The 10,681-nt window shown below is 30.6% G+C and overlaps 1 protein-coding gene across 1 annotated transcript; it reads left to right on the forward strand.

Moving 5' to 3' along the window:
* The first annotated feature begins 2,460 nt into the window (after positions 1 to 2,460).
* Positions 2,461 to 5,535, forward strand: LOC101221379 (probable glutathione peroxidase 5). The gene is made up of 6 exons (XM_004140040.3): positions 2,461 to 2,583; positions 2,670 to 2,746; positions 2,838 to 2,899; positions 3,045 to 3,163; positions 4,889 to 5,056; positions 5,202 to 5,535. The coding sequence occupies exons 1-6, from the start codon at positions 2,530 to 2,532 to the stop codon at positions 5,232 to 5,234; spliced, it is 513 nt and encodes a 170-aa protein (XP_004140088.1). The 5' UTR covers positions 2,461 to 2,529; the 3' UTR covers positions 5,235 to 5,535.
* The last annotated feature ends 5,146 nt before the right edge of the window (positions 5,536 to 10,681 follow it).

Raw genomic sequence — 10,681 nt, forward strand, 5'->3', positions numbered from 1 at the left:
ATTTATTTCATATAGTCTTGTGTAACTCAATTCAATAAACTAAGATTCTATGTTAGTGAATATAACTTGAGCAGTAAGTATATGTATGTATTTATTTATGTATAGACACACACAAGTTGATCATTTAATATAACTTGAGCAGTAAGTATGTATTTATTTATGTATAGACACACACAAGTGGATCATGTACAAAAATGATAATTTAAAAGGTCTATAATGTTAGGTTTTATGTCCTAAAATTTGTAGATATTAAATGCAAGTAATTGATCGTTGTCAATTAAATGTTATTATTATTAGTTTAATAAGAGTTATTTAATTATTTAGCATTAGTCTTGTCTTAATGACACTAAATTTGATAAACTAACATCCTAGACAACCTAATAAGCTTTGAATTGTATGTAGAGACATACATGGACTAATGTTCAAGACACGTCTAAAGAGTCTATAGTATAAGGATAACGTTAAATATTTTATCTTTGGTAACACTATGAATATGACTCACTTTGTATTTGATACAAACACAATGATCCAATATATTCGTGCAGTTGGCATGCTAGTGGGGTATCCTATGTAATGAGTTTAGATAAGATTAGACCACAAAATAGTGAACACTAGATGTAAAACTTAGTTGACTAATTAAGTTTCTCTTTCAATAGAATGGCATAAGCAACTTAGTCTTAATTATGAGTATATTATGGACCCTTGTTCAAGAAAGATTGTCATTTGTATGGGTGAGAGTGGTAAGTTCGCTCACTCAATAAGCCTATCATCTTAGGGACAAGACTGATTGAGGAGTTGGAAACATAATATTACAAGATGAAATTCACTAGTTTCAAACTTATGAAACCAAATGATTGTTTTCTTAATGGTGACACTGGGACTTGAATAAAGGGTCTTACCTCTTATTTCCGCAAGAAGAGTTTATGTTTAATGGTTGGACCATAAACATGTTATTTATTAGAGGAGCACTGTTATTTAAGAATTAATTTAGAAGTAATTGCTAACATGAGCTTAGCTCAACTAGCACCTGTATGTTATTGTGGACAAGAGGTCTCGGGTTCAAATTCTCATCCCAACATTTATTACAATACCTTTGTAGGTATCGTGAATGACAATATTACCCAAATAAAACCATTACTTTTCAGGCTCATTCTAAAATGACGGTTCGTCCGTGGCTTTAAAAGTGTAGAATAACACAACAATTACTTATTTCTAAGAACTTTATTCCATGCATCTTATTTCCTTTTTTTCAAGTATCTATAAAGTCTTAAACTAAACCGTCCAAGTAAATCTACTAGACAAAACTCAACTACTTCTTTTACTTTCATTTGGGTCCATTAATTAGTTAACTACAACCATCACATATCAATATCAATCATCAATCCTACATAACCAACGATTATGTTTATTCAACTATAAATGTTCTATAAGCTATGAAAGGATAAGAAAACCAAACACTACCTCCTATACTCGAGTAAATAATAAATTTATTAAACCTAAACATTTTGCATTCTTCAAATTGAACCTAAATATTTAAGACCATAACATTATATATATAATTCAAAACAAAGCAACTATGAATGGACAAAATAGCTAACGCAATAAAACTCACATATTAACAATACATAATTTATCTTCCAAATATATCAGCACACAACAACCTCCTTATTTGTTTATGTATTAAAAAACCCCAAACAACAACGACTATAGAGATACCCACAGCTAAGCATAATAATATAATAACACTCCACAACTTAACTTACAACTCTGCCTCTCTCTTTTGTTTTTATTCAATGTTGACTATCCTTTAATATTGAGAAAAATCATTTCAAATCCATAAATTATTAAAAATATGATAAAATATCACGTTTCGTCTCCGATAAATTATTATCTCTGCCTATCTATGTTATAATAAATACATATAGTAGTTTATTACATTGATTCACTGATGAACCTTGATGTTTTACTATATTTATAAATATTTTGGTTCAACTTGTTATATTTAAAAATAGTAGATTTTATAAAATATTAACAACCTATAGCAAATTCTATCACTTATAGTCATTAATATGCTATAGACTATTAGCGATAGAATCCAAAACTTTTTGTAAATATTTTAATTTATTTTGTTATTTTTAAAAATGTCTCATTTAAAAACATACCTAAGAAAAAAAAAGTTGTTTCAATAATACAAAAAATACAAATTATTTACCTTCTATGGAAAAAAAAGATCGTAAAAGACATTTGGTTTTTCCGTAAAGTGTAAATAGTTTGTCAATTTTGCAAGTTTTGAATATTTTTAAATATAACAAAATAAACTAAAATATTTATAAAAATTTAAATTTAGATATCGATAAATGTTTACATATGTGTCTTTATCGATGTCTATCAACAATAGAATATAAATTTTTTGTTGCGACCATAATTGATAGTATATTATTTTTAAGGGTAAAATACCAAGTTTACCCTTATAAAGAGATTAATAAAGATGTTATTCTTCCCGGGAAGAAGGAAGGGAAGACAGAGAAAATGGGTTCTTCTCAATCCGTCTCTGAGAAGTCCATTCATGAGTTCGTGGTGAAGGTAAATTCTCATCTTCTTTCCTTTTACATTTATTGTTGTTATTGTTGTTGTTCTTCTTCTTCATCTTAGCCTTTTTGATGTTTTAGGATGCCAGAGGACAAGACTTGGACCTTAGTATCTACCGGGGAAAGGTTCTTCTTGTGGTGAATGTTGCTTCAAAATGGTGCGTTTTTTTTCTTCTCTACTTTCTTCTTCTTGCTTACTTGAATTCATGGGATTCTAAATCCTGGACATGTTTTTACTTCTTTGGTCAGTGGTTACACAGATTCTAATTATACCCAACTCACTGAACTTTACACCAAATACAAAGAAAAAGGTCTGTGTGTTTCTTGTTTCTACTTCTATTGACTTTCCTAAATTATTTCACTTTCCTTTAAAAGATATTCTATAATTTCTATTTGGTTTAGTTTGACCCATTAGCTTCTTTACTTTGTTAACTTTACCTATACACTGATTTCCAGGGTTAGAGATCTTGGCTTTTCCTTGCAATCAGTTTTTGAATCAGGAACCTGGATCCAGCCAAGACGCTCAGGAATTTGCCTGTACAAGATTTAAAGCCGAGTATCCAATATTCCAAAAGGTAATTTAGCGTTTTTTTTCTTTTAATTTTAGTGATTGTAGTTTGTTTGTTGCCTATAATTTTTTATTTTGTAACTAGATTTAGTTTATTTGTTCTTAATTAAATTAGCTCTTGCATTGTGGAGATAATCAGACGCTTTTTTCTGATAATACAATGAGATTCAGTTTTCTCTCCATATATTTTTCGTTGACTTGTTATTAACCATTTTTACCTCATGCTTAGCCCTCTTCCTTCTTGGTCATTTACCCCTTTACATGTCTGTCTTGAATGATTTTTTGTCAACATAATGTTTAAACCTTGATGTGGACAACTTTGGTTCTTTTTCTCATTAAAGCTTCTCCTGCTTATAGTTTAAAGACATTAGATCTGTGCTAACTACTTCTCGTAATCCTACTAATGTGAAAAATTATTGTTGTAAATCTATCGACAAGCTTAACCAGTTAAGTCAACTGTTACCCTTACTCTATCTGGGTAGCATCTCTCCAGTCAAATTTGGTGCTGTAACCAACTCACATTCAATACAGTTAACAGATCTTCGGTTTTTTCTTATTCGTTTCTTTTAGTTTTGCTCTTAAAAGGGTGAACTACTAAGATTGATCTATTAGGTTCTAGTGGTGCCTTCCTTTTGAAAATCTTGTTTTAGCAGTGTGATTGTTCTTTGAATAGCACGTTATTTTTATTTTGTGATCGTTTTTAGGTTGTTTTCACATTTGTGTTGCAAGGGTATATCCATTGTTTCCGTTGTAGGTTGTATATTCCTTAGTTCTTTTGCTCTTCGTATAATTCTCTTGTACTTTGAACATTAGTCTCACTTATTATTTTAATGAAGAGGCTTGTTTTTGTTTCAAAAACAAAAAGGACAATGCAATTGTTCTTTATCCCAACAATACCAAAATGGGAAGAAAAAAATCACATATTGGAGTTGTTATCCAGGTCATCAGGCAGGTCAACTTCTCTCATGTTGGTTTATTTGAACAATTTGGATGCTTGAATTTGATTATGAAGTGTTCACTTGATCTGAGTTGGAGAAGTAAATTCGATGTTAAAAAGTATAGTTCCCTCTACCGTGTTTCTAGAAACAAAAATTTTCAGTATCTAGATATAATATAGATATGGCTGATAAACTTGAGGGTATTGAAGAACTATTAACTCACATCGACCATGTGGGTGTCGACTTGGAGCAGAGTGTACACATGTAATATCGATGTACAGTACTGCAGATCACCCAATTGAAGGTGTCCAGTGTTTGTTGATGAGTATTGAATCTCCTTAGCAAAGGAGAAATTTATTGCTAACTTCCCAAAAAGGTTCCACGTTCCAACCAGCCTTTTTCTCCCAAGCCTTGTAACCTAGGAAGCACATACACTTTAGATCGACTAACACGGACACATGTCCGTGTCCAACATGTGTCAGACACTAGACAACCCGACACTTGTTGAATAATTATTGGATGCTTGTTAGTGCAACATATGTGCTAGACATACATAAAACACTTGTTGGATCATCGGTAGATTGGTGTTTCAGTAAGAAAGCTTGTGCCTTTTCCCGCAACAAGCTGAACTCTCTTGTAGCATACCATGCTGCTATTTGAGGATATCGGTGCATGATGCTGCAGAGAGTATCGTTTGGACACCTTCATCTAAATGATAATTATTAAATTTATACTAGTCTCTTTAAACTATTAATTTTGGTTTTAAAAAACAACATCCCATCTTTTGTTTTCAGGTAAATGTGAACGGCCCTAATACGGCACCCGTCTATAAGTTTCTTAAAGCTAGTAAAACTGGATTCTTGGGGACTAGAATAAAGTGGAATTTCACGAAGTTCTTAGTTGACAAAGAAGGCCATGCCATCAAACGCTATGGCACAACCACTACTCCCCTGGCAATTGAGGTAATTCTCAACAGTTGTTTAGCATCTATATGTGTTTTTTCACTTATAAACACATAAATAGTAAATTCAAACACGTCCTATTGCTATACCATCCTGTTTATCGGTGAAAATGAGTCTATTGCATGCCATGTTTTTTGTGATGCAGGCCGACATCAAGGAAGCACTTGGAGAAGTTTAAGGGGGTGAGCTTGTAATGTACCTGAACTAAGCTTAGTCTCTTCACATAGAGACATTATTAAGCAAGATTTAGGTGTATTTATAAATTGAAACTGGTCATGTATGGATTATTTGACTGACTTCAGCTCGATCAAATTAAGCCAGCCGTATCCCTCCAATGTATTATTTATCAACAATGGTGACAATGGAAGGATTACGAAAATTATAAGGCTTTTGTAGTACGCAAACTCCATGTTTTATGTTGGTATAGTTGAAAGAAGTTTATGCGAAAGTGACAGTGTAATAATAAACATTTCACTACACCCATAGTACTGAAGAACAGTTTATATACATAGAGCACATTGAAGAAAATAACAATTGGGTTTTAAAACTCACGAACCTCAAACTAAGAACTCGAGAGAGTACTAGTTTTGGCCCAACAAACAATAGAAGCAATTGTAGTTATATACAAATGAAAGAACAAGCTTCTAAACAGCATTAAAATAGTTGCCAGAAATTTTCAACTCTCCTAAGAAAAACTTCATACAAAGTGCACAAGAATATTTGATAGCTTTCTTGTGTAGGGAAAGAACACCAAAGAAAGCACGTACACACGCACACATGTAGGACATTGAGTAGAGAAGCAGAGTTTATCTCAAGAGAAGGGAACATATTGTTGGCATTTATAACTTCAAAAAGTAATCACTTCACTCCATGTCAAGACAACACCACACACAAATTAAAGAACCCTCTAATATTGTAGTTGAGTATTTACAATTTGTTGAGCATTAATCACAGTTATTAATGAAATTAAAAGAAATTTAAAAAAAATATTAAATTTATCAAAATTGAATAAAAATAAATTAATTAACGAATCGAGGTGATATAATCTTAGATGCCTGAGCAACCTTGCAGTGTGCCTTATAGTTAAAGGTCATGTAACGTAGTATGTGTAAGGTTTTTGTGGTTTGTATAGTTAAAAACGTTAATTATTTATCTAATAAAATAATGAGTTAACTCAATCAAATAAATTAAATTTTTTTGTTATTTTATGTAAACTTAAATATGTAAGTGGTTGACATACAATGTTAGATAATGTTGGGTGTTTTATTCTAGTGACGGATAATTGTTACGAGAATTGTAAAATACTACGAACGATATGATCTTAATTGTTCATGTGGAGACATGTGAGTGATGGTATCCTAAGCATGTAGAGGTTGCATAAGACCGAACTACGACATGTTTAATTTCTCTTTATAATACTGTTAATTGAAGAGATTAACATTTCAATAGAATGAGCAAATGTGATTCTAACATAATCATGATTGAGTTGTAAACTCATGTATACGAGAGTGATTATTTGATATGTGCATAGGAGAGAAAGGTGTATTTTGTATAACCTAACAAGTCTACCATTTTGCGAATTTGTCCCAATAGGGGGGTTAGAAACACATCTACACGATGAAATTTACTCTTTTCCGTCTTACGTGTAAGTAGATGAATTGCTCCTTAATAGTTGATTTTGGATCTTGAACAACGAGGACTCACCCTCTCACGGGCTCGATAGGTGTTAGTTTATAATTGGCTACAAAAATTTTGTTCATTTGAAAGATCAATGGTATTTAAGAACTTAGATATAACTAAGGAGATAAAACGGTAATTTTGATCCAACAACTTAGCTACGGGCAATTGTGAAAGGCCGAGTTTCTAATGAATGTTGTTTAATTTAATTAAAAGAGTTCAATAAGCCTTTTGCTAGCTTGTCAAGGATTAAAAAAAATCAATTATTTTTTGGAATAGTTTGAAAAATCAAATTATTTAAGTGAATTTGAAGGTATTAATTATATTAATATGATTAATGTAAAGTATGGTGTATATTGATACATTAAAGTACCTATAGTTAATTACAAAAGTGATTTATAATTAGAAATATATAATATGTGATAGATATTCATTTAATATTAACATGTTTTATTCCTCATTACTCCAAATGGTATTCTATAACCGGTTCAATTTGATTGCTTAGCGCCGTCACTATCTTCAGTTATTTTTTCGTTATGCTTCTTTCAACAATATCTTCTTCATTTCAACTCCGATTTGGGTGACGCAAAAGACATCAAAATCATTGTTCTGACCTCTACGCTATGAACTATTCAAATAATAAAATTATCAATAAAAAATCATATTTGTTATCATCAAAACATTAATGGATTAATTTGAGATCAAGAGTAAAAAATGCAACCACTAAAGTGAGAATTGATAAAAGGTAGAGATTCAATTATTCTAAATTTCAAGTTATCTATCCAAACTAGAAGAAAATCAATTTTGCTTTTGGATGATTGTTTAGCTTCACATACTTGTGTGTTGATATTTTCATAATGTGTAACTTCCAGTACCACAGACTCCATCTTGAGCAAATTAAATTTGTATCCATTTTAATTTAGTATAACCTTTTGATCTGATCATACTCTACCATAAACAAAAAGTGATTTGAGTATGGATTGTGAGCCAAGAAAAAACTCATAGTTAACTCAACATTCTCCTGTGAAATTAAGAGATCCTTAATCTCGATTCATCTTGCTCATTTTAAACATTTCTCACTCAATTACATCAAAATATATATATACACAATAATTGTGAATTGAGTGATCCAACTCATCTTATCTCCACCAAAAAAAATAAAATGCATGCATGCCACTTTAGCTAGAGTTTAAAGATTTGATAAAAACACTTTAGGTAGAGTTTAAAGATTTGGTGAATTCAATTTTAAGAAAAACATAGGTAGATAATTAACTCATAAAGCTACTCCAATTTTTGGCAAAGTTCACATCTTTCTCCTACTGCATTTTGCTTCCTCCTTGCCTTTCTCTTCTTTCCTCACTTAGATTCATTTGATGATGGGTTTGTTTGCTTTTTAATTTCAATAGTTTTGAGAATATGATTAAGAATTCAACTCATTTACCTTTACCTAAGAATGGAAAGTATAATACAAAAATTAAGGAAATAAGCCTATATAACAATCAACTTGTGAGAACTAAGCCTATATATACATGTTTGCCACTTCTTAGTTAGATTCTCTTATTATGTTATATTAACAATCAACTTTTTACATTGATTTGTCATCTTTTTCTTCACTTCGTCAATCCACACCTACACACATTTCCTATCATATACAGAACCAAAACGAAAAGTCATTAGAAAACGTGTGATAAAAGAATCAAACTAAGCTTTGAAAATGGATTCAAAAGATGGCACATACAAAGTTTGAAAGAAAAAAGAAAAGGTTGAGAAGAGTTATTGGTTAACAACAGATTAAAAAAACGAAAGGCTTTAGGAATAACACATGCATGAGAAGATGCATTGGTGGGGTAAAAGCTAAGTTAGAATTGAATATCACAGTTTAGAAAGAAAAAAAATGAGCATAAAAATAAATAAGAAAAAGTCCAATTAAATAATAAGCCTCAAAAACCTTATCTGTGAAGAATTAATAAAATAAATGAAAGATAAGATTACATGACTTTAACTTTAGGGATATATATATAGATATATATAAATATGGATATATTGCATTCAAAGTTGATAAAGGCAACCCCACAAGAGTCTCACGTGGGCTGAGGGCCTATGAAAGGGTTGAGGTGGGACGACATGTCGAACATGAGGGAAAAGGGTGTTTTGAGAAGTGGGTTTGTGTCACGGGTGGCAATGACAGGTGGACGCCATGTCGGCCAATACTAATTAGTTTTTTGAATTTGGAACAAATATGATTGGGTTTCATACTTATCCCTCTCCATGCCTTATTCTCTTCTACTTCTTCAATAAGTGCTTTCATTTCTTCTAACTTACAATTTACAAACATTATTCATTATTCAATATCTAACATTAACGTCCAATCCATACTTTCATTCAAATAAGTAATAAAATATCGGTGATATAAATAAACACGATTTAGTGATTTACTGCAAGAAAATTTTCACTTTCACTGATGAAAGAAACGTTGTTTAAAGTAAAGAAAGTGTCGCTCTAAGTTATACCGATTCATTTTTTTGTCGAAACTCCAGGAAATCAATCTCCGAAACTCTAAAAACAATATGTATTTGAGTTCATATTTTTTCTTTAATTAATTTATATTTAAATAATCTTTATATTAAAATTTTCACTTTTATCGACGAAAAATAATGTATGTCATATGTATAAATTTTGTGTTGATATAAATATGTGAAAAAATGTATGGATTTTATGTTTTCAAAACTTAAAATGACGTTTTTCTTTTATCGCCATATGTATAAATCTTGCGTCGATATAAATATATATAAAAAAAAAATGTATGGATTTTTCATTTTTAAAACCTATACCAACGCTTTTTGCGTCGGCATAATTATGATTAAAAACGTATCGGTGTTTTGTTTTTAAAACTTAGGTCAACGTTTGTGTCACGATATGTATAAATCATGTGTCGGCATAAATACGCAATATGTATGGATTTCTACAACTTTGTTGACAAATTAAAATTTCGTCAATATAAATACATTTTTGTCCACTTAAAATGATGCGTCGGAATTGCCAAAAGTGACAAAAGTTTTTGGAGTGATAACTTGTTTATCTACTAATTTTACTTTGAATCTAATTATTATATTACAATCGTCTCTAATATTGCATGGACATTTTTATCGTCTAATATTCGGTAAAACTAAGACTTCCATACTTCTGTTCTTGTGCTTTCTGTTTTGGTAGTACTTATGCTAATGGCATTCCATTTTCAAGCTTTACTTTAGTGTTTTGAGGTTAGTGAATGCTTTGTTATTTTGTTGTTTAATTATATAATGTAATCACAAGAACAACAAAGAAAATTATTATAATTAGAGTTGAAATTTAAAAAGGGTTTTAATTAATAAATGTTGACGAAATCATGATTACCAATTGAAGATTCCATTCCATGGCGAAGGCCTTTGGCCAGCTGATATTGAGCTTAAGACAATGAACCACAAGTCCTACTTCAATCCACGCATCAAATATTTTTCATCTTCTCTTTTAGTTTCACCTGCCTTTTGCTTCCAATCTAGATTATTATTTTATTTGGGTGTTAAGCATTTTTTGTCATCATCATACATTTATGATAGTTGAACTAAACTCTTATTGATCGTGAATATCATCGATTGTTTTCAGGTACATGGATTTTTGTTGAACTAATTAAGCTCTTGTTGATCGTACATGGCACCTCTTGGTTTTGAATTTATGGTATGAAGAAGTACGATGACATGTTTTGCAATAAGACTTCATACTGATATTTAATGTTTTTTTTTTTATCAAATTTTCATCTTTTAAAGTTCAGGATATTATCGCTTGTAAAGCTTCAAAACACATCAAACTTTCTAGTATCCTACACATAAGTAAATTAATATTTTAAAAGACAACAAAGATTATTGATAAGTTAATATTGATTAAGAAAATTATCAAAAATAGAATAATATT

Source organism: Cucumis sativus, chromosome 6, assembly GCF_000004075.3.
Source record: "Cucumis sativus cultivar 9930 chromosome 6, Cucumber_9930_V3, whole genome shotgun sequence".
NCBI lineage: Eukaryota > Viridiplantae > Streptophyta > Magnoliopsida > Cucurbitales > Cucurbitaceae > Cucumis > Cucumis sativus.